Here is a 24,682-nt window from a genome sequence, read left to right as displayed (position 1 = left end):
CACCAGATTGAGTCATATGTCTTGGGTCACTTTGTTAGCCAATTTCCCTCTTATTCTATTAGCAGCATTGTGGTTGTGTTTGAGCTGGTTGGAAGCTGAAAAGGAGCACACACAGGACCTATTATTAAATTTCCCAGGAAAATACAGAAAATATTTCATAGCATCATCTCATCTGCTGAGATGATGTTTTTTTATTTGGGTGCTTCTTGACTTCAGGGGATGACTAAGATGCTGCTGTACAGGATTGCTGCCAACAAAGTTTCGTTGTGTTCCTAAATACAATGAAAATAAAGCACCTATGTGTCGAACTATCTATCTATCTAAAGACTGTGAAGAAAAACACTGCAAACTAAAAAAACCATTAGTGTGAATATCTTTGGCTGACAGCCAGGTTTAGGATCTTAAAGCATGAAGGAGCTGATTGGTATCAATCTTGCACTCATTACCTCGTAACTTCCGTTTTCCTTAACCTTTCAGTCAAGGAAAATGAAACCTAAAAAGACTGAACACAGCAGAATTAAATCAAGTAAGAAAATTAATTTTGTTCAGGGCTCATGGTAGTTTTTTAACAAGTAAATGAATAAAGATGAAATCAAACTTGTAAATCCAGAGTTAATCAACAAAAAAATCATAGCAAACAGTCCAGTGCTTTTCTTTTTATAAACAGCCAGAATCATGAACAGTATACGTTGTAAACACTTAAAAATGTTTGGATGCAGATGGAATATGAAACGTGCTGATCTTGATAGAAAAGAAAGACACAAGAGTGACACTGCATACGTGTCATCAGCCACATCTGTCTTATTAATCATTGTCATTTAATAATTGATATCACAGGATTATGTTAGCTCAGTTTTTCCCACTTTGTCTGTTCCTAAAGTCAACATAAACATGCACATTTTGGAAATTATTGGATTTATTTACTTTGAGCAAAAATCTGTGAAAAACTCAGGCACCTGATCAACAACGGATTAAAGTGCAACCTTACAGGTCAAGAGAGAAATATTGTACTTTTTACTCCTTCTACATTAAGCACTGTTGTACTCAATTTGTAAAATACATTCAAAACAAGATTTAATGTAAAGTCCCACACATTGTGAAAGGTTAAATCCAGTGGTTTCACAAAATAAAAAATAGAAAATCAGAAAATAAAAATAAAAAACACAAATTTTGCATTTCAGAACTTGTTTTCTTCTTTCCCCACATTAACGACATCTCATCCCCAAAGATTTATTTTACGATAGCTGGCAGAAAGACAACTGAAAACTGTCCTTGAGTACCTCACAGTATACACAGCGATTAAATCCTCCTTTACCTGGCATAACAGAAAGATGCATCAGTAATATGAATCCAATAATATTATTTATGTAAATATGAGTCATGGAGGTAACGAGTAGGTACCTTAACTTTGAAACCTGCATTGTCGTTGATTTTCTTTTGTTGGAAGAAGTATTTTAACCCAAGTGTCAAAATACTTCTTCCAGTAGTCTTGAAAACCTTAGCAACTATGTTTCTTTTATTTCAGATAAATACTTTTATTGTGTCAAGGCTTTAATTCTGACACCATCATGACTTCTTCAAACAAATTCCTCAGTTTAAAGGGTAAGGTTGTTTCCTCATTACGACACAATATCAATATCCATTAATTGAGGATAACTGAAGTCACAGCACATTCACTTGACAAGTTTTTTGTTTTTTTGAGTCCAAAAACTACTTTAGCCCAAATCCACTGTTTTTAGAATTTTGTTAATAAATATGATTTAAACAAGGCAGATCTGAATTCATATGAGAATATTAAACATTCAATTTTCTTTTTTTTTTAAATGCTTCAACATACCACCTTCTTTTTGGTGTACATTTCTAACACTAAAGGGTCAGCTCCATCTTCATGTATTTTTCAAAAACCATAGTAGTTTATTAAAAATGTGTTATATTTACATGGTTCAAAAAAAGAAAGTGTCGTCTTCATCGCGCCACAGATCAGCCCTCTGCTTGTATTTGGTCCAGTGTGAAAGCTTGTTGGCTGCATTCCCCAGAAAAAAAAAAAAAATCTTTCCGCTGGATTACGCAACAAAAGCAGCAGGAAGGGGAGATAATGAAACAGTCTGATGAAAGGGGCAACAGAGCATGGCACCAGTGTCCATGTCCATGAGTCACATCAGAATTATTTTCTGAATGAACAAAGTGTTGCAGTTCAAACAGTTAGAGGAAGTAAACAGCTAATAGTGCTGCTGTTGTTTAAGTTAAAACAGTAACTGGACTAATGTTACAACAGCTTTTTAATGCTTTAATTCATGCTGGCATGAAGTGTTTTTGAAGTTTACAAGCAACTCTGTTAAACGGCATTAGCCCAGAAAAGCTGACTGCAGCTTGAATTGTGGATGAAATCGCTTATTAACCAAAGCAATCAATCCCAATCCAAGACTGCAAAACGCTGACATATAGAGGAAGCAGTCAGTGAAATCAGAAACTTGCCTTCATATGCCTTTAACAACTAGACTTCAAATGAGTTTAAGAATTAATGCAACTCTTCTGTTGAAAATGTATGTTTTTTGAATTTATATTTTTGGGCTGTTTCTACCTTAATTGGACAGGACAGCTGAAGAGAGACAGGAAACATTGGGAGGACAGAGTGGGTGTTGACATGCAGCAAAGAGCTGACTTCCAGGGCTGAGGCGAGGACTTTAGGCTCCGTACGTGGGCCGCGCGACATAACCACTAGGCTATCGGACGCCCCATTAAAATGTATGAAGTTTATTCAAAGAAAAGAAGGGTCACGATATAATATATTGACAATCAATCCACTGTTCAAGATGCTGTTTATAGTAATAAATTATAATAAAAAGTAACGTAGAGGTTTTTAGCACGCCTCATGTACAGTGGGTACGGAAAGTATTCAGAGCCCTTTACATTTTTCACTCTTTGTTTCATTGCAGCCATTTGCTAAAATCAAAAAAGTTCATTTTATTTCTCATTAATGTACACTCAGCACCCCATATTGACAGAAAAAAAACAGAAATGTAGAAATTTTTGCAAATTTATTAAAAAAGAAAAACTGAAATATCACATGGTCATAAGTATTCAGACCCTTTGCTGTGACACTCATATTTAACTCACATGCTGTCCATTTCTTCTGATCCTCCTTGAGATGGTTCTGCTCCTTCATTGGAGTCCAGCTGTGTTTAATTAAACTGATTGGACTTGATTAGGAAAGGCACACACCTGTCTATATAAGACCTTACAGCTCACAGCGCATGTCAGAGCAAATGAGAATCATGAGGTCGAAGGAACTGCCCAAGGAGCTCAGAGACAGAATTGTGGCAAGGCACAGATCTGGCCAAGGTTACAAAAGAATTTCTGCAGCACTCACGGTTCCTAAGAGCACAGTGGCCTCCATAATCCTTAAATGGAAGAAGTTTGGGACGACCAGAACTCTTCCTAGACCTGGCCGTCCAGCCAAACTGAGCAATTGTGGGAGAAGAGCCTTGGTGAGAGAGGTAAAGAAGAACCCAAAGATCACTGTGGCTGAGCTCACAGAGATGCAGTAGGGAGATGGGAGAAAGTTCCACAAAGTCAACTATCACTGCAGCCCTCCACCAGTCGGGGCTTTATGGCAGAGTGGCCCGATGGAAGCCTCTCCTCAGTGCAAGACATATGAAAGCCTGCATAGAGTTTGCCAAAAAACACATGAAGGACTCCCAGACTATGAGAACGAAGATTCTCTGGTCTGATGAGACCAAGATTGAACTTTTTGGCTTTCATTCTAAGCGGTATGTGTGGAGAAAACCAGGCACTGCTCATCACCTGCCCAATACAATCCCAACAGTGAAACATGGTGGTGGCAGCATCATGCTATGGGGGTGTTTTTCAGCTGCAGGGACAGGACGACTGGTTGCAATTGAAGGAAAGATGAATGCGGCTAAGTACAGAGATATCCTGGAAGAAAACCTCTTCCAGAGTGCTCAGGACCTCAGACTGGGCTGAAGGTTCACCTTCCAACGAGACAATGACCCTAAGCACACAGCTAAAATAACAAAGGAGTGGCTTCGGAACAACTCTGTGACCATTCTTGACTGGCCCAGCCAGAGCCCTGACCTAAACCCAATTGAGCATCTCTGGAGAGACCTGAAAATGGCTGTCCACCAACGTTCATCATCCAACCTGACAGACCTGGAGAGGATCTGCAAGGAAGAATGGCAGAGGATCCCCAAATCCAGGTGTGAAAAACTTGTTGCATCATTCCCAAGAAGACTCATAGCTGTACTAGCTCAAAAGGGTGCTTCTACTCAATACTGAGCAAAGGGTCTGAATACTTACGACCATGTGATATTTCAGTTTTTCTTTTTTAATAGATTTGCAAAAATTTCTACATTTCTGTTTTTTTTCTGTCAATATGGGGTGCTGAGTGTACATTAATGAGAAATAAAATGAACTTTTTGGATTTTAGCAAATGGCTGCAATGAAACAAAGAGTGAAAAATGTAAAGGGGTCTGAATACTTTCCGTACCCACTGTACGTAGTCTGTAGTCCCGCATATCAGTCCCCTCTCTCTCTCTCTCCCCGATTTCTGACTCTATCCACTCTCCTATCTCTAATTAAAGGCACAAAAAAGCCCCAAACCAAACCGGTCACATTGTAGTATCCTATTACAAATATTTTACTGATCAAATTGCAGAGCTAAGAGCTAACTTTTTGTGCAGTTCACAGCTTTGTGACACTAAAAGAGCTACAATTACCCTGACCCCTTCTTTTCTGCTTCACAGCATGTACACTTCTAGGTTTCAGCTGTAAGCTGACCAGGTCATAGTTCAGTTTTGATCCTGTGCATCAGATCTTTCTGGTCCACCATGTCTGTCTGTCTGTTCCAGCGATGATAGGCCAGCAGAGCAATGTTCTTGGCCGCCACAGCGCTCATCTCCATGGCGCTGCCGGCTAACTCGATGCCGCTGAGGTAGTAGAGATTTGGGTGGAGCTCCACGGGCGGCAGGCCCTCGCTGCTGCCGTAACAAGGGTAGGCCTGCCATTCTGTCACCTGCACTGAGTAGTAGGACCTGAGATCCAAACAGGAGGGAAAATGTTACTGTGCATGTACAATTTTCTCTGTACGATGTTTTGAAATCAATCAAAGATTGGTAGTTAGTTGAGTAAATGTCAGCACAGTACATTAGCAACATTGATTCAATGGTTATGTTGTTCTTTCAGTTGGTCCAACATTTTGATCTAAACAGAAATGTCTACACAACTATTGGATCTATTTCAGTGATGAATGCAGCAAAACCAGATGATGAACCCACTGACTTCAGTGATCCCCTGACATTTCCTCCATCACCGCCATGATATTTAAGTTTTTTTTTTCTAGTGAAATGTCTTGACAAATATTTTATGGATGCCAAGAAGACCTGTGCAAACATTCATGTTCCCTCCAGAATGAACTGTGGATTCTGGTGATGGTGTAACCCTAGCAACAATATGGTCACAACTTTATCCAATGTTTGATGACTAATTACCTGCAAAACCATGAACATTCTCATCAGCCTCTTTGTGTTTTGTGCTAATAAGCCCATGTTGGCATACTTACATACTTAGCTGGTTATGTTGGTTAATGTAACATTTTTAACATTAAAAAATGTCAATCCTTACATCAGCAAGTTAGCATTTTGAGAGTAACAGATAGCATGAAAACATTTGTTAGTCTGAGCAGCATGAGAACTTTGACAGTGAGGAAGCTGCTGACCTGAACAGTGCTTTGAGCTGACTCTTCTCCAGAGGTTGAGGTGAAAAAACTTTATAGACTCCGGCCTCTTGCGGCTGTTTACGTCTGAAGCCTGTCGAGATGTTGACGGGACAAACGCTGGCCACGCTGTTGAAAAACAGATCAGGCGTCTCAGTTGTCAAAATGCTGGCGAAAGGGAACAGGCGGGGGTCCGGGAAACCAAAGAAGGAGGTGTTGAGGTAACCATGGACAATAGTTGCTACGGTGCCGTGATAGTTTCCAGGGAGTTCGTCAAAGGGAGGGTTGAAACCTTGGAAGAGGACTCCTGACCTGACACTGGCCTGGAGCGGTGTCGCCAACACCACAATGTCATACAGCTCTGAACTGGTCCCTGCTGCTGTGCTGAAGTTCAGCTCGTACTGAGGCAACTCTGTAGAAAACTCTGTAGAAAAAAATCCACAAAACACGTCATCAACAGACGACATGACAAAAAAAACATGCAAAAGGGAACATGGTCATTCAGCCAGCATCAAGTGAAGTACCTGAGTAGAGCGGGGAGATAGAGGTGACTTGTGCTTGCAGCAGGTTAGCGTTGGCCATCTTCAGGAGGCCTGAACACACCAGCTTGTTGCCTCCTTCCACCGCCCACAGGTTGTTCTGGGCACCAGCTAAAGACACAGCGCCTGTCACACACACACACACACACACACACACATGAACACATTAGGTCACTCTCAGTAGACAGTTCCAAGTGCTATAAACCAATTATCAGCTTCCCACACACTTTTCTGTGCTTCTCACCTTACTTTGCTCTCTTCTATTATTGCCCCCCCCCCCCTCCCTCCCGGTTCTCCCTTCCTCATATCCTCTCTTCATTTCCTCTCTCCATGTTCAGCTCCTAGCTGGCCCTGATTTTAGCACCACATTCTCCCACTTCTCCCTTTTTCTATCGTTTCTTCTAAACTTATCATCTCCTCACTACCTCCTCTCCTCCTTCTACTGCTGGTTTCTACACACTCACCTACAAAGGCCGGGATGCTGACGTTCTGACCATAGTTGACCCTCATGACAGGCGCGATGACCTCATCGATGAAGCGCTGCGACACACCCAGCTCCAGCAGGGAATCAGAGAGCGGCCTCTGAGTCATGTTTATGAAACCGCTCCCTCCGAGAGAGTCCAGCAACTCCTCCACCGTGCTGAACGCATATCCATGAGCCTGGTACTTATAGATCCTACATTATACAAAAACAAAACAAATACTGATCACTTATATTTGACTGTCACTTGGGATTAATTAGTAGACACATTTATAAATGCACTTTTTTCCTAATTTCTATCTATATCCCTTTATGTCTTTCATGACACATTAACAGGGGCAGACAGAGACATACAGGCTTATCGTTGTTGATAAAGAGAGGAAGAACAAAAGCGAGCCAGAGATTAATGACTTTATGATGGAGGAAATAAAGGTTGAGGAAATGTAATAATAGAGGGGTAAAGTGTCTACATTTATCAAATGTGAGGTCACGTAACACCTTATAGCTGAAACAGGACAAACAGGTGAATGACATTAATTTTGTTGATCTTTTGTTTTGTTGATGGGGGTTAAAGAGAGGTATTTTTTCGACAGCTGCACATAAACATTATGAGCAGATGTTATCAGGGTGGTCTCAATGTATCATGAACTCCCTCATGCTTGTTAAGTCCCACATTGAGTCGAGGTTTTGCAGAGAATTCGGCATCAGGCTCGGCAGTTGCAAAACGAAAAGCCCCATAAAGGCTTTACTGACTGATTTCAAAAGCTGAGAGGAGGTGTTAATCTAGAAAGGTTGAGGACTTGTTTGGTTAAAAACAAATCTTCACACAGGAATGTAACAACTGTATGATCTCTTAATGTCAGTAGATTAGGTAGCTATGATTAAAGGAAATGAAAATGTTCAAAAATTGCCTTCCAGATCAGAGTGTGTGTGTGTGTGTACATTCCTTCATGAAACCCTTGCATAGGTCACTGTCCTAAATGGGCCACACCAGTCAAAACAACTTGGAGACTCCCCTGATCCTCATGAGACCACTGGAACATCCACAATGAAGGTGTGATGCACTGGTGAAATAAATTAAGCTACATCCTGTCAAACGTTAGACAATTAGACTAAACAGCAATCTGGTTGTACATTTCCCCGACTCACCTCATGAATTTCTCCATAATTTCCTCCACCCACATCTGCAGGCGTATGAAGCTGATGCCATAGCGCCACCAAAGCCGGAAGAGGTCTAACAGGTACCAGTCTGTCTCCTCCAGAATCACCTCCTCGCCGTTAAACACTGCCGTCTTACCTGCCACACTGCGACGGTACTTCAAGCCTTGAGAGGAAGACACAGAGCAGACATACAAATATACACATTGAGAGGGATAAAGTATGTTGGGTGTGTTGAATAGATTTGTCTCCAGCAGTCATCAAAATGTTCTACTTTCACTGTGGAAATCAAATGAATACTGGGAAGAACATTTTCAACTTGACCAACTTTGTAAAATAAACATCTTTCTTCAGGAGGTTAAGATGTAAACTGCATTGTTGTCATTACTTCAGCAGGAATATACACAGAAGATACAGACATCAATTGGTGCCTTAACACTTGCACCATTTTCAGGGTGAGCTCATGTGTGTATCCACAAACAGCCCCCAGCTAAAAAAGTCACAATGTTATTAAACTCGTAACCACCAAGCTTTATAGATCCATCAAGATACAGATTTTTTTTTTTTTATCATTGCTGTTCCAAGTGATTGATTCATTTCTGGTGTGTAACCCTAATACATGTTGCAGGTTCTATATAGAGGCAAGGTCTTGTCTGTTGTAAATAAAATAAAATTGAAGCTAAGCTCTTTTTTTAACTCAGATTTTACAATCTAATAAGACATGATGCTTCATTTCTTGTAAAGTTAAGAAATAAGGGACATACAGTGACTAAATTAATTCTGCACAGTCAGGTAGCTTCACTGTCTGATTAGCCTTAGCTTTATTGTAGTGATGTGTGTGTGTGTGTGTGTGTGTGTGTGTGTGTGTGTGTGTGTGTGTGTGTGTGTGTGTGTGTGTGTGTGTGTGTGTGTGCATAAGCCAACCTAGCTGTTTGACAAAGTCCTGCATGTGAAGGTTGAGGGAATGGATGATGGAGCCCCCCGACTCATAGTCATTGTGATTGACCGTTACAGTTGCAAGACGGCCTCCAACCTCCCCCTTCTCAAACACGTCCACCTGGACCTCAGGGCCAAAGTGCTGCCGCAGGAAATGTGTCGTGGCACTGCCTCCTATTCCCGCCCCAACCACCGCTGGAGCACAGAAGATCACAGCCAATAACAGACAGAAAGTGGGAAATAAACACGTTGTTTGGAAGTGAGATATGTTAAGAAACCAATGACAATCAATCATATGGAGGTGTTCATTTTATGTAGCCACAAGACATCAGGAGATTCCACTTTCAGACTGACTGTACAGCCAGTAGACTGGGATTTGTTAACCTCTTGTTCTTTTTGATTATATTTTGTTGGTCTGAAATATGTGATGAAATTAGTTGATTTATCAACACCTACCTCTTCAACTCAGTTATCCAACAATTACTAATCCTACTTTACTTCATCTTCCCAGATCAGAGACTTGAGGCCTGCACATTTCAAATGTGTTTAGTAGGCTTTGAACAGTTCCTACAACTATATCATAAAAATTGAATCTATCATTTTTTATGTTTTTGAACTTATTAGTACTGACATCTAGCTACTTAAGGATTTTATCTGCCCTTTAGCTGGTAAAAATAAATGTAGTAAATGTAGATGAACGGACGGTGCAAACAGGGAAATGTAAATAGCAGAATATTTAGCTGACAAAATATTACTCTGGAGATGTACAGTATAATAACCTAGCCCGTGGGAATGTATGTCTAATGATACACAGGAGTGTGTTAATTAACAGTGTGTTGATCAAGACACAGGACTTTGCTCACATAATGATTACTCTTATGTCTAATTAGTCACTTTAAATCATATGAATGCAGGCTAACTTTGCTAAATACACTGGTTTAGACGCGTTAACGTAATGCTACCTTTACCTATTTTGGAAGGTGGAGCTCCGTCCACATGTACTGGTCCGGTCGGATCTCCGACAGCAGCCCAGGCCGACAGCACGACGGTGAGCAGGGGTAGCAGAGAGCCGTCCATAGCAGCACCGGACGGAGCAGAGATAACCAGGAGGAGAGGAGAGAAGTTAACCTAACACATCAGGGTTGTTAGCGCCTGTCTTTGTCCTTCATAAAACTTCAAAGGACTGAATGTTCCTTCAAAATGCATACATGTCGGTTCCCTCTGTCGCTGTATGTTGATAATGTTGCCGTGAAAAAAAGGCCACGGGATACTACTGCACAAAAGATGGCTAGACAGCGTCATGAATATGCGGTTCAATCCATAGACTGTAAGGTTCAATCAGGGTTCAATTCAACCAATGACCGAGCAACGTCCGGCAACATCACGTGATCCGAGACAATGGATCGTTTCGACCAATCACAGCCGTCACTGGCGGCCAGTGGCATTATGAACCGGTTTTTTTTTTTTTTTTTTTGGGGGGGGGGTCGCATGTCACTTTTTTTCTTATGTGCGTAATACGGTGTTTGGTCTTCACTAGTAAATTGCCGTTCTCCTAGTGCCCTAGATTACAAAATATTATTTTTGTTGTGAAGCCCTTTAACAATCGGAGGAAATTTTTTTTTTAGGGTTTATTTATATATATATATATATTTTTTTTTTTGTATTATATATTTGCTTTAATACAATGTATAACTTCAGTACAGTTTATTTTAAATCACTTAGCTGTTACAACTTACTTATTTTTACTTTTATTTGTACTCTCTTTTTTTCTTGACCACAATGCTTTTCTATTTTATATATAATTTTCACTTTTTTTGTAGAAGCTGACTCAGGGAGAAACTAATATTTACAGTCTGTGGGAGAAACGCACAAGAATTCCAATGCACCTGTACTGTCCTGTACCTGTGCAAATGGCAATAAACATCTCTTCTATTCAATATATCTAATTTCGAAAATAGCTTGCAACGTTTTATCAGAGAGCAACGAAACAATCACATCGTTTTCGCATGGTCTACCCCATTCACACTGAAATCCATTACTACAACGATAACGGAAAATCTAAGGCATCATCCGAGGAGCACTTGAGCAGCACAAGTTTGCATAAATAATGTACAGCCATGATTCCTAGTTTTACTGAAACAGCGCAGAAATCGTGAGGAACAAATAAGCATGTTTGTATGCATGTCCACACATTATTCATAGCATTAGTCAAAAAGATGTCAGGATTTTGTAGATAATTATTCTATTTTATATTACTAAATATATTTAAATTAGTTAGTTAAGTGATGGAAAATGTTGGTGTAGGAAATAAATGAAGTGAAGACATGTTGAAAAACAGTGGAAGTTGCTTTTATTTCATTCGACAGACAAACTGCTGCGTTATCGGAGTAAACCACTGAGAATAAACTAACATTCACACTGAGCCGCTGAAACAATGACTGGCACAGTGGAGCAGTAAGGCTTAAGGACGCCTCGAACACATGCACACACACACCATCAATCACTCACACACGTGTTTACACACACACTCACTCATTTACATCAGCTGTTTTACACCTCTTTAACTGCTTAAGCTGCAGTCTTATCCATCTGGTCAGTCAGAGGTGGAGGTTTCAGGGTCACCTTGCCGTCAGGTAACCTGTGTTCCCTGCTTTGCCTTAAAAACATTTCAGGGCTAAGAGGGGACATAACACAGAGAACTTAACCGTTCATCTCTATGATACATCTCTAAGCAACATGACCCCTCAGCAATCATAACACTGCGAGGCCAGCCGTGGGCCTGTTGGGCGGGTCTCATGGGGTGACAGGGGAGGTCATGCTCTGGCCAAAGGGAAGGCGAGGAGTAGGGCACTGGCCGAGAAGATGATGGGATTGGTCACTTAGTAGAGCGTCGGGTGGGCTCAGAGGCAGTGGGGGGAGGTGGTGGGCCACGGCGGTCTAGATCTTCGATGTAGAACATAATGAGCTTCCTGCGCTCCTCTGGGACACACTCGAGGACGAGGTACCGCTTGTCGTTCTGGAGGATCTTTTCCACGTCCTTCAGATGCTGCTCTGACTCCTGGATCAGCTTCCTCGACCTGGTGGAAGGGAGCATGTGAGACTGGCAGAAGACACTCATCTTCTTGACAGACAAATCACTTCAAACTCAAATATTTTGTCTTGTGAGGCATGAAAAAAAATCAAAAAAACCACAAGTTGTTCATAAGGGCGAGGTCACACTGGCCATCTGTACCGTGCCGTACTCAAGCGCAATTGGCTACCCGCTGCGCCATCTGCGGTCACACTACACAGGACTATCTGTGATAAACGATTACCTCTTGTACATAATGTCGTAATACAACGTATGCATGCTTTATGAAGTGTGAGAGGGATAGAGAGAGAGAGAAAGAGACACGCAGTCGAGTCCGCGTCTGCACATCGGAGAACAACACAGAGAGCATGACAGTTACTTTACTGACTTTGCAGCTTATTTTAAGCCATTTTTAACAGACACAGCCATAAATAAATTAAAAAATAAAATAGACGCGCGGCAGAGTCCACGGCTGCACATCGGAGAACTACACAGAACATGACAGCTACTTTGTGGCTTATATTGTGTCATTTTAGTCAGATACAGACATGAAACTCTGGATTTCTCCAATGAAGGCTGTCAGTGTTGTGTACCTGCGTGCTCGTGCTCGTGCTCGTGCATGAAGTGTACCGTGCAGAAGCCAAGGAAGTGTACCGTGCCTGAGCACGGCTCGGAAGGGTCACACTGGCCAAATGAACTGGACTTGGGTTGAAGCGTGCTTGGGCATGGTATGGATGGCCAGTGTGACCGCGCCCTAAGTGACACAACATGTGTGGCAGCTTTCTCACCTCAAATGCTAAAAGTCCTTGAATTTTCTTCTTATTTACTAATTTATCAATCCCAAAAATATGAAAGAGGACATATTATATCCAATTCACTTTTACACTTCTCCAACAATTAGTTTAATAATGAAAAATAACCTGCATCCTAAAGCAGTGGGAAAATAAGGTTTGACAAGTAGAGTTGCGTGTGGACAATTTCATCATATCTCTCATATTTCTTGTGTAAGATATTCAATTGGATCATATTTCCAATAATAAGTAACTATTTGAAACTGTTAATTGCATTCATTGATACTTGTTTCGATCATGTGACAAATGGATTTTTCAGACCTGTATGTGATGAACTTTGTCTCCTTCAGCAGCGTTCTGAAGTCAGCTTTGGCGGTGATGTATTTGTCTTTGATGTAGTCTTCAAACTCCCGCTGTCTCTTCTACACACACACACAGATTATCCACATCAGACACTATATCTCAGACAAATAGGAAGTGCATCAATTCACAACATAACAAACATAACCGCGGGGTCAATTTGAAAGTGGGGGATTTTTTTCAATGTGTATGTTTCCGATCACAGTGAATCGCGTCTAATCCTCTTTGTCTGCCTGGGGAGAATTCTCAGAACCAAGTTTATTTTTTGTTTTATCTACCAAATAAATCCCTGATATCTGTAACAATATACTGATGTTGTTTCATGACAACACTGTTCACTTTTTTATATTAGCAATGAACTGAAAATGGTGATCAGTGTTTTTCCCCCTATGGCAGCTCTTCAGATGATACTCAATGTGTACTCTGTTTTTCCTATTCTAAAGCTCAGGTACGAGCACAAATAAAAAACAATCCGTAGCTTAATCTGAAAATAATTAAACCTGTCAAAAGGATGGATTGAACTGGTGCTTACACAATGATCCCTTTAGAGAGTTGTGTTTGTCTTCTGTGCTTAACCAGAGGTGTTTTTAATTTTTCATAATTTCCCTTTAGATTCGTACAATGTAACTTCAGTTTGTATTTATCAAAGTCTCAAAACAGAATTAGATTTTGTCAGAGCTTTAATCTTTTCATCTTTAAATCATACAAGAAAATTGAAATAGGAGGGAGCGTAACAATGAAATGTCTTACTCTGTCACTGGAGGAGAACTTAATACAGCGAGGGTCTTCCTTGATAACCTTCTTCACCTCCTTCCATGTAGTTGTCAGAGTGATCTACAACACAAACAGAAGAAATAACATGTTAATAAACAGGAGTGCATAAATATAGGATCAAGCACAAAAACTATTTAGAGTTACTAGATGTGACTACCAGTGCACATCAGAAAAAAAGAACACTGAGAAAACTGCTGATCTTAAATGACACTTTTTTTTTAAATAACTTTATTTATTTAACTTTAATATTTTTCTTCTCACCATAATGGTCTCATCCAGTAGCTGCCTGAAATGTTCCTTCTTCTTCTTGGCCAGTGCTTCTACGTGTTCGTTAAACAGCTTCTCCTTCTCCTCTCTCTCCAGTAGAGACGCCGACTCCCAGCGATGGTCCTTCCGCAGGTTGCGACGTGTGTCTGACCAGGCTGCATCTGACGAGCGTACCTGATTATGAATAAAGAAGACAAAGATTTAAGCTCTATTATTCTGATTCAATTTTGGCCATGCTAAGGACTAAAGATGACGATTCATTTTTTGGTAAATCTGGCATTGCTTCAGAATTATAAACATGATATTGTCATGTAAAATAAAGTAATAAATGAAATGTGAAAATCATTCAATTGTATGAGTTCCATTTCAGACAAAACAAATAAATAAACACTATAAGATTATCTTTGTAGTTATCATTGTAAGCTGTAAATCATGACTCATACCTGCAAGAGCTCAGATTCGAGACACAAAAATTGCAGAAATCAGTTTTTACTTCTCTACGAGTACGTTCTGATTCAATCTTGTAAAAAAAAAAAAAACAAAGTGACCAGTAATGATGCAAATAATTTTGGTCTTATTGAAAATTGAAATAGCTTCCTTTTTTTTTTTTTCTTTTTTTTTTACATAAAAGGAAGTTTTAATAGAAAAAAAAACTGCAGTCGTCTTACCATATCAGACATGAGAGCTTTGAAATGCTGGATGGCCTCCTCCCTCTTGTGCTGCTCTCTTTCTCGGTCGATCTCTTTGGTCTGTTCAGATCGAGCTTTCTGCACCTCCCGCTCCCTCTCTCTCAGACTGGCTTCGATACGAGCCTGCCGCTCCAGCTCACGCTCCTTGTCGATGTCCACGTTCTGTAATAGACAACAGAAAGCCGGCTTCAGTTTCTTTTGTTATGTGACGTTTCAAAATCTGAGGGTGAATTCTATTCAAGTCGAGCACAAACATTCTGAAGCTATTATCCTCCACAACAGAGAACTGCACCCACCTTGGCTTGTTTTTCTATGAACTGTTTGAAAAGTTCTTCTCGCAGTGCCGAACTCTCCACAGCCTTGTATCGCGGGTCTGTCTCCAGCCTTTCTTTCACTTTGCTCCACCGCTGACTTCCCTCTATGTGCTGCTCACTCACCAGATCAAAGAAGTCTTGCTTCACCTGGAAGCAAAAAAAGTGTCAAAACCGGCAAGAAATGTGTTTTCATGAGGACTCCTGTTCAAAATCAGAGGAGCGTACTTTTGGATGATTGACTCATGGGACACACAATTAGTGTTCAAGTTCTAAAGTGAACTGTGTGTTGATGTTTGAGAGTGAGTATAACCTTCTCTCCTCTGGACTTGGAGTCCTCTTTCTCTCTCTTCCTCATTGCAGTGATGAACTCCACAAAGATGGCCTCCCTGTCCTTCATCTTCTCTATGGTCTTAAACCGGGGGTCTCGGCCGTGCTTCACAGCAAATTCACTAAATGTTGTTCTGTAGGAGGGAAAAAAACAGAAAATTTAAACTTTAAATTTTGACTGTTTGAATTGAATTCACATATAAATCTTTCACTTATTTTCAAACACAAAAACAAATTCCAACCTCTCTGGATGAATGATAATGTAATAATAAAAAAGTCATAAAAGCAATTTCCTTTGGATGCTGGCTATTATTACAATCTGTCACTATTTGTCAGCACACAACATATAACTCTTCAAGTATATTTTGTAATAGTATCCCTTTAAACACCAATCAGAACCTACCAGTAGTCAAACTGGCCTGTCCCTTTACCTAGCTGTTAGCTTCGCCTCCTCCATCATCCTCCTGAACTCGTCTTTGGCCTGCATCAGCTTGTTCTTCTTCTCCTTCCTCTCCTCCTCCGCTCGCGTCTTAACGTACTGATCAAAAACCTACAAGTGGACATAATCACAAAACAGTAATTGAAGTCTTCAAAACTAACTTACTTCACATGACACCATGTTGGTAGGAATAAGGGAATGACAGTAAGGGAAGGAACCGAACCTGCTTCCTTTCTTTTGGGTTGAGCAGAAGGTAACGTGGGTCAAACACAATCTTATGGAGCTCTTTGTCCCAAGTCGAGAACGCAGACACCTTTGTGTAAAACAGACAAACACTTGTTTTAGACAGACAGCTGAGCGGTTACCATATACAGCCAAAGTGTCGTTGAAACTGTAGATACTGACAGATTGAATGTTTTGACTAACATCCAGTAGGAAAAAAATGAGTAAGAGTTATGTAACCGGCAGAAATTAAAAATGTACACAAACCTTCAGGAAACTTCATATAATGCACAGGGTACTCATGTTTATCTTTTAGCTACCTGAGCTTAAATGCTCGGATTTAGGACAAGCTGTTCTCAAACTCTATGTCAGTGTGTTGTTACTTCAGTAAAAAGTCAGTGTTACCCCTCTTTCCAGGAGCATTTCTCTGAACTGCGTCATCCGAGCCTCTAGGGGCACTATAGCTCGTTCTCTGGCAGCTCTGAGCTCTGCCTCCATCGCTGCTTCCTTCTCAGAGTCTGGCTCCTTCACGTCCTCTTTCCTGTGAGGGACAAAGCGCACACACCACCAGAGGATGAGAAACGAGGATTAAGAGACAAAGTGATAAAAACTCAAGATAGATGTTAAGGAAGATTATTAATTCATTATGAAGAGTAGACATTTTTGTGACTCTGTGAATCTCTACAATGAAACATGACTTGCTTTCTCTTTTTGGCTTTTGTTGGCTCCTCATCCTGACTCTCTTCAGTAGCAATGGCTAATTCTGGCTCCTCCTTGTTGACAACTGTAAACAAACAAACATAAAAAATAATATCAGATTCAGACAACTTGATTTATTGATCACATAAATATATCAAAATACAAAACAAATAGTCAGCAGCAGCATTCAGACAACTCAGTTTGTATCTTTGATTTCTAATTATCAACACAATTAGCTTACATCCCATTCTTTGTAGTATACAAAAGTACATATTTTAATGTCAAGATCCTTAACTGTATTTTAACATGTGTGTCTTCTCACCTGTCTTCTTGCTATCCTCTAGGCCTCTCTTGTGCGGCGGCTCCTGGATGTGTTTGTCAACATCACCTCGACCGACCAGCTCCTCAGGTCGGTCCCACATCGACAGCCGTGTCGTCGGGTTGTAGAAGAACACGCGGTCGTCACCCGTCCACACCACACACCTGAATTGTGTGAAACACATGAAAACATTGGAAGATTAAAAAAAGCATTAAAAGGTGTAGCTGACATTAGATGGAGTGAAGAGTGTGTGAGATCTTGTCTACGTACCATGGTGTGCCTGGGATCGGGTTGGTGGCGATGGGCCTCGCTTTCTGAGCGGCTTTTTCCTCCTCTGTCATCTCTTCTTCTTTAGGCTCCTTGATAAAGAAAAATTGGTCTCCTCCATCACTGTTACATTCAATCTAGCCTTTTGAACACTTTGTAAAGTTATTGCCCCTTCTGAGCATTGAGGATGCAATTTAATGCTCTGTGCTCAAATGATCATTCGCAGTAGTTAAAACAGGGAAGAGCCTTTACTTGATCCGTTTCTGCGGTTCAAAGGTTTCATTACTGCTATTAAGGCAGGTAGCTATAATGTTAAGGGCTGTGTTTAAGTTAGTTTGTCACCCAGGTCACCTGGGTAGATCTGGTAAATGAAAGAGGCTAGCAAAACAACACAGGGCATAAGATAAGCCCAGGAGAAGTAGCTGTTCGGTGTTCATCTTTACACATAAAGTCAGGAATGACAGTGAACAAAGATTGTATTATATTGATATGTTGCATTTCTATTCCTTGACGTTGTTGTTGTTGTTGTTGTTGTTGTTGTTGTTGTTAAGTACTTAGTGAAAGTAATTCAGTTCATAGGATGTCATGCAGCTTAAACATGCTTTTATAATCTTAACAAAACATTTTCTGTCTTCACTTACCTCCTTTTCATTGTTAGCGTTTTCCATTTTGTTCTCCTCATCCTCCATCTCCATTGCCTCAGCTTCCTCCTGGGCCAGACGCTCCTTCAGCCTTTCTATTTCTTTCTCTGCAAACAGGAAATATCAAAGTGGGTAATGTTTTTTGAGATTGGGAACCAGTCCAAGCCTGGTGGATCATGCCACCATGTCAGACCTGGGGATGGTAGTGTGTGCACATGCCTGTAAGCAGTGCTTACCTTTCTCCACTAGGGCATGCGGTTTCTCCCAGGTGGACTCCAGTGTTCTGTTGTTGTAGTAGTAAGTTTTCCCATCAGCTGTTTTGTACTCTGACCACTCAGGCAGCTGCAATGATCCGGCCATGGAGGCAGGAGCAGCAGAGAGAGTCAGCTGTGGGTGCATCATAGACACTAGAGGAGGACCCATGCCAGGAAGCATGCCTGTTATCAGACAGAGAGGAAGCAGACAGACCATGATCGGCTGAGAATTTTCTTTCTGTGTGGGCCCAAAAAAAAAAGCATTTGACTAAAATCTAGAAAAGGCATAAATTTATACATCAATTTTGAAAAGTAATTCCCAGGCTGCCCCTTCAAATAAAAAAGGTATTAGCAAAACCAGAAGTGAGACAGAAAGCTCCACAGGCAGAGTAAGTGATTTATTCCTTTCATAGGGCTTTCACTGTGAGCAGTTTCCTGGTCATCTTGGAAAGTAGATTAGTAGATCAGTGAGGGAATATGTGAAAATATAATAATTAATCTGAACACTATTTATGAGTGAAGCAAACTGCAGAAGTCTAAAAATGTCTTCACAAAAAAATGATTAAGACCAAACACAGGCCACATACACAAATAAAGTGACCTCACACACAACCATGCCACAATTAAAAGACAAAAACATGACCACGACATAGAACCCTAAACTGATAGAGTAATGAGTCACTACCAGGTGATAGAAGCTAAAACAGTCTCAAGTATTTTACAGTCACAATCCACAAACAACTAAAAATGACTGACCCTAACAAACAACATCTTTGGCCAATGTTACAATTTAGATTTAGGTGTCCTCTCATTTACTGAACAAAACAAAAGCTGCGTTCGGACCATAAGCAAAGCAAATACACGCCTTGAGTATCTTGTGCGAGTTTAATCCTTCACGTCTTGGTTCATAAATAATAGAGCCCGACCGACTGATCAGCCAGCCGATAATATCAGCCGATATAAGCGTATCAAGTGACTTCAGGTATCGGTTAATTTTATCTCTGATATGTGCCGATAAAAGTAGTCTTTTATTTTAGATTATTTGAAAATGAACGTGGTGAAAGGCGCCTTTTGCATTTATCCAACTAAACCAAATATTTGCTTCACTTTTGGTTTGAACACACCTCAACACTTTCCCCAAGTGTCACTGAGGACATCACGCAAACACAGCTCAGTCATCATTAAGGGAAAGATATAAAGTCTAAAGTTTAGCTTTAAACTGCTGCAAGTTTAGCTAGTTGTCCAAAAAAACATCCAGAAAAAAATATATTTGTTTTTAATAAAGTATTGTATGTGGATCGGAGGATGTAAAATGTAAAACATTAGTGTGTGTGTTTAAATGAGGGTTAATAATAATAATAATAAAGCTGTACATTTAATTTCTGTCTGATGTAAAGACAGAAATCTCACTTGCGTACACCGGATCATGTTCATGCCACTGAAGGTTTTCATATGTACCAAATGACTCAAACATTCACTACCATGCCATCTAGTGTAGGTCTGAGAGGCGAGCGGATGGGTGTTTACCGTTGGCGCTGGGGCCTGCCTTTACACAGGGTGCACCTACTATCTGCATCATTGCTACACCTGCAAGAACAACGGACAAGCAAGCATCTGGTTGAACACAGCAGGACACTAGACATCAACTACCATGGTGTGTGAGAATTTGTGTGTGTGGCCCCACTCAGACAAACACACGCCCAAAATGTAGGATTGTGCATCATACAGTTATACTGTTGTTCAGAAATGGTGGAGTACAAATTAGGTTCACTAATCAAAAAAGTTTTTGGACTGCTTTCAACAAATTATTAATTATCATAGATTATTTTTGAAAGAAGGGAGAAATATCTACAGGCATTTCTGAAAGAGTGACTGCATTAATGTTGGGACAGTATTCTGAGGGCCACTAAACACCCCCCTAATCTGATATTTGAGATCTGAATTAAAATTATGTCTGATCTGGACTATCGCCTGTTAGGACACTTTCTCTCTAAAAACAACAAACAAACAAACAAAGTAAACCAGTCAAGATATCTTCTTTGATCTAATTCTGTTAAAATGTGGGACAAGGAGAAGAGGAGGAATGACAGAAGACACATGACAGCAGGGAAGAGAAAAGCAACAGAAAAGACCCTGAAAGAAACATCAAAGACTAAGAGGAGTGAATAACTCGTAATCTAACAAATACTGTTGCTTATTCAAGCTTTAACAATCGATATTTAACCAACCTAGAAGTCAAACGACAAGTTCACCAGTGTGCAAAATACTATTTTTTCTCAAAACTGAGAAAAGGCTGCACTTGAGCCTGTAAGTGCCGCCATACTAGCTGAGTGAGGTGTACAAAAGAAAAGGTTTTAAGGACTGAAAAGATTTCCATTCGATCTTTTTTTTCCCCATCATTAATTTTTAGACCCTCTACATGACAGACTTAAACCAAATAGCTGAACTAGAGGCCAGCCAACAGATTTGAAACATATCTCTGTTTTACTTGATTTAAATGTACTGTGTAGCTATTTGTATTATTGTGTCAACCCCTTGATCTCTCCTCTGGAAACTCCTCTAAGCGGTAGTATGGGCTTAATTGTTTGATCAGTTAAATAAAAAACAACTGTTTTGGGCTTTCAAGCTACCATGGCAGGATGTGGTTAGTTAGTAGTCGTCTGTCTGTTTTTTTTCTGAGTTTGCAGCTCTTACCTGGCAGAGGGATGTGCATGCCTGGCAGGGGCACCCTGAATGGGGGCACCATGACAGGCGGGAAGGCAGGTATGGTTGCGGTAGGCTGGGCCACACTGTGAGGCAGAGATGCAGGGAGCAGAGGCATGGTCTGAACTGCTGTAACAGGTGACGGCATGGTGGAAACGGTTACCACGGTGACTGGAGACACAGTAACAGTTGAGGTCACTGTGGAAATGGGGTTCAGGTCTGCTACAACAGTGGCTTTAAGGAAATAAACAAACAAGAAGATTTGTAGTCTTAATGAGTGTGTAAATTTGTGTGTGTATGCTTGACAAAGGAGTGTGGAATTACCTGTGATGTTCGCAGCGTGGGAGGGGGAGGAGTTGGAGTCTGGACTGGAGGTGAGTGTGCGGGTGGGGGTGGCGGACGGGGCCTGCGTAGGGGAGGCTGCTGCTGCTGTGCTTGCTGTAGTGTTGACACTGCTTGAACCGGCAGATGTGGTCACCCCTCCACTTGCACCTGACCCCGCTGACCCGCCCCCTGCTACAAGTAGAGGGTTAAGTTCGGACTGCTGTATGATCTTCACACCATCAGGTTTGCTCCATGACGACTCTCTGGTCCTGGCGTTGTAGTAATATGCCTGTAGAGGGGACAAAAGACACAAAAGGTGCAAAGATAAGCAAAGGCTACATTCTTATGAGCTTTGATGTACTTTTTGAAAAACAAAATGACTAAAATAATACAAATTAGTTTAAACATTTCCAAACTCAATAAATAAGTTGATGTTTAACTTCCAGCTTACCTTTCCCTCTGGTGTCTTGTTCTCTACCCAGATCTCCTCTGTAGGGTTGAGGGCAGGGGTTCCGGATGTGGGAATGGGGGGCATCCCGGGAGGAAACAGCATTCCTGGAGGAGGTGGCAGGTTGCCCATTGGTGGGGGAAGAAAGGGAGGTCTCTGAAACAAAGGATAAGGACCCAGAATTACATTTTAAGGCTTACGAGACAAGGGTTTAGGTTTAAAAATGCCCTACTCTCATAGACAAAGAGTGACTTTGGCGGCTCAAATAAAAAGTCGCTTTTGAGCCAGCAACCAAGTCAACAACATTTGTATCAGCATGAGAGAATCAAATGCGTTTTTAAGATTCAATTTATAAGAGAGTGGTAGCTAAAGAGATCATGAATACTGTGCTCGCTGGTGGTTATCTTCCTTGTCTGGTTTGTGCCTGCTACTAAAAAATAAATGTTATTCATTGCAGAAACTACATTGAATTGGTTTGTTGATGCAGTATATACAGTATAAATAAACTTGTCTTGACATCATGACGCTAATGACTTAACCACCATGGTGTCTAAAAGACAGTGGTTTGCTAAATTTACCTCTATGATCTTTTACACCCAGAGATATTAAGGAGATAGTCTCATGGTGATAACAGATCTCACAATCATTACAAACAGGGTTGCTGCACACTTTACAAAATCAAATTCAAGTTTTTAAGACCTTTTTCAGACCCACACATACAAAAATTCATGTTTTTGTTTAACTAGATTTCATGTGGGACTCAATGGCTTTGATTCTCAATGTTCCGAGGTTAAAAGTTTATTTTCATATCCTCCATGTCACCACATAATTATGGTTGCCCTTGCAAACCATTCCCTTCATTTTTCATTGAAGCCAAATTTCCTTGAACTTGCATGTCCCCCTCTTCTTCTTCTCACTTCCGTTCACTGTCTGTGATTGCGTACGTAATGTGCTGCAGTAAATGCTGTGAATTTTCACAGGAACAAGCCAACCACCTACCTCACAGGAGTTAAAAAAAGATTTCCTTTTTATATGACAAGACGTTACATGACCTTAGAAATCTCATTTAAAACATTTTGAAGACCCTTAAAAGACATGAGGTAGCCCTAGCTCAGAATGAAGGCTAAACATAAATATGATAAATAAAAATACTGCTATTTGTATAGACACATAACATACATCATGTGAAAAAACTATTACATGGCAAACTATGGAAGGCTTCTTTACTGCTTGTCTGTCTCTCCTTAAATGCTGTGTGTTGACACCATTCCGACAGACAGAAGTTTTTTAATTCAGTAGTACACCTCAAATAATTCAAACACAGTATACACGCAGATAAGGATGGGGAAAACGGAAACCTGTAGATGGGGAGGTCCAATGGGTGGTGGCATGCCTCCTGGTGGTGGAATTGGTGGCATGCTGGGATCGAAGGGGGGACGCGCATACGGGGGTCGTGGCGGGGGTCCCCTCATCATCCCAAAAGGAGGAGGCGGTGGCCTAAGGAGTGGTGGTGGGCCTCGTAACACTGGGGTCGGAGCAGGGGCAGTTGCAGGTACAGGTGCAGGGGTAGGGCCACGGAACCGCAGTGCCTGCTGCGCCATTCTAGCACATTGAGAACAAATATGAAGTCAAAGCCAGTGTTCTATGGATGATAACTATATTCCTACAAGAACCCTTAGATATATAACTTATCAATACTTATACGTTATATATCACACGTAACTGGAGGTCTTAAAGTATCTGTTACTACAAGAACCCAAAAAAAGGACATCTCACACTCTCCATTAGATGGTTCTTGTATTTTACAATATGTACCTCAGATTGGCCAAATCAAACATTCACAATGTCGATCACAATATCAGTTATGTCAATATAATCACACATCTCTCTCAGCTGTCACTCTCAAGTCATTACGAAACAATTGAGAGAGGAATTCTACTAATACATCAACTAAAACATTGATTCAAGGTGATGCACATCAATTGTTCCCTTTATTAAACAAAAATAATTTTCCTAACATGTTTTTTTTTGTGCAGGTCCACACACACACACACACACACACACACATATGCAAACAGATCGTACAGAGAACAGATGGAGGAAGCCACAGTGTAGCCTAGGATAGACTGACAAATCAAGCACAGATAAGATAAGAATGGTTGATAGCTGTGGTGTTTGTGAGACCTCATCTGCAGCTGATTCGTGTTATTGATCTGCACAGACACCTTCTGCTTCTTTTTGTTTTGTTACGCAGTATTTAGGAGCAGCTCTATATTCAGATCACAGAAGTTTACTAAAGCACACATTTATGTTTCGTGTTCTTCAATTTGACACTCCAGAAAAAAAACGGGATCTTCGTGCATTTAAAAACAAAAGATAAGATAAACCACGTTACAGTGTATATGCCCCTGGCTAGAAATGAATGTAGCATAGCTTAGCTTGGTGGCTAACAAATAGCTAAAAAATATGTTAACGAAAAGCAGACTTGAGACATGTTTAACGTGTCTCAATGAACCCCGGGTTGATACTGTGTGCAGCCCAGAAGAGGAGGAGAAACATCTGGATGTTTATTCCTCGCTGCCTGTGTTTACCGCGTGCCACGAGCAGGGAAGACGAGCCGCTTGGCAACAGGGAGCAGAAGCTAACGCGCTAACGTGGCTACATGCACAAGAGAAACCTCTGTTTCACTGCAACCTCTCGGCCAGAAAACAACACGGACAGACTCGGTTTAAACCACCAGGCTTGTTGTTACGATCCAACTTCGTTCACATGTGTTTTAACGCCTTATTTGCTAATATCTGACCTGTTGTCGCTGAACCCGATAGTCTCGCTCTCTGTCTGGTCCGCCATTACAGGAACATGTAGCCACTCTCTTCCTGGAAACGCCCCTAAGTGGTGTCTGCGTTTCCGATTCGATCAACTTTAATGT

At 40.9% G+C, this 24,682-nt stretch overlaps 2 protein-coding genes across 4 annotated transcripts; both read right to left on the bottom strand.

The window, feature by feature from the left end:
* Positions 1 to 641: 641 nt before the first annotated feature.
* LOC109985298 (prenylcysteine oxidase-like) lies at positions 642 to 10,227 on the bottom strand. The gene is made up of 7 exons (XM_029277681.2): positions 9,814 to 10,227; positions 8,834 to 9,040; positions 7,901 to 8,075; positions 6,735 to 6,946; positions 6,256 to 6,396; positions 5,735 to 6,155; positions 642 to 5,051 (listed from the first exon to the last, which is right to left on the bottom strand). Exons 1-7 carry the CDS (start codon positions 9,920 to 9,922, stop codon positions 4,802 to 4,804), a joined length of 1,515 nt encoding a protein of 504 aa, XP_029133514.2. The 5' UTR covers positions 9,923 to 10,227; the 3' UTR covers positions 642 to 4,801.
* Positions 10,228 to 11,178: 951 nt separating this feature from the next.
* Positions 11,179 to 24,628, bottom strand: tcerg1b (transcription elongation regulator 1b (CA150)). Of its 3 annotated transcripts, none has more exons than XM_020635558.3 (21): positions 24,557 to 24,628; positions 23,112 to 23,355; positions 21,757 to 21,909; positions 21,306 to 21,594; positions 20,973 to 21,215; positions 19,806 to 19,865; positions 18,261 to 18,461; positions 18,025 to 18,131; positions 17,387 to 17,475; positions 17,120 to 17,280; positions 16,801 to 16,882; positions 16,504 to 16,639; positions 16,100 to 16,189; positions 15,869 to 15,987; positions 15,421 to 15,571; positions 15,093 to 15,257; positions 14,776 to 14,958; positions 14,102 to 14,281; positions 13,817 to 13,900; positions 13,028 to 13,128; positions 11,179 to 11,922 (listed from the first exon to the last, which is right to left on the bottom strand). In XM_020635558.3, the coding sequence occupies exons 1-21, from the start codon at positions 24,601 to 24,603 to the stop codon at positions 11,721 to 11,723; spliced, it is 3,087 nt and encodes a 1,028-aa protein (XP_020491214.1). In that variant the 5' UTR covers positions 24,604 to 24,628; the 3' UTR covers positions 11,179 to 11,720. The 3 variants fall into 3 exon arrangements, with proteins under 3 accessions (XP_020491214.1, XP_020491218.1, XP_020491217.1); XM_020635562.3 differs by having other exon boundaries at positions 20,973 to 21,152; XM_020635561.3 differs by lacking the exon at positions 19,806 to 19,865.
* Positions 24,629 to 24,682: the final 54 nt, after the last annotated feature.

The sequence above is a fragment of the Labrus bergylta genome, chromosome 14, assembly GCF_963930695.1.
Source record: "Labrus bergylta chromosome 14, fLabBer1.1, whole genome shotgun sequence".
NCBI classification, from domain to species: domain Eukaryota; kingdom Metazoa; phylum Chordata; class Actinopteri; order Labriformes; family Labridae; genus Labrus; species Labrus bergylta.
The sequence above is the reverse complement of the archived record's forward strand: the minus strand, read 5'-3'. Positions and strand labels throughout refer to the sequence as shown.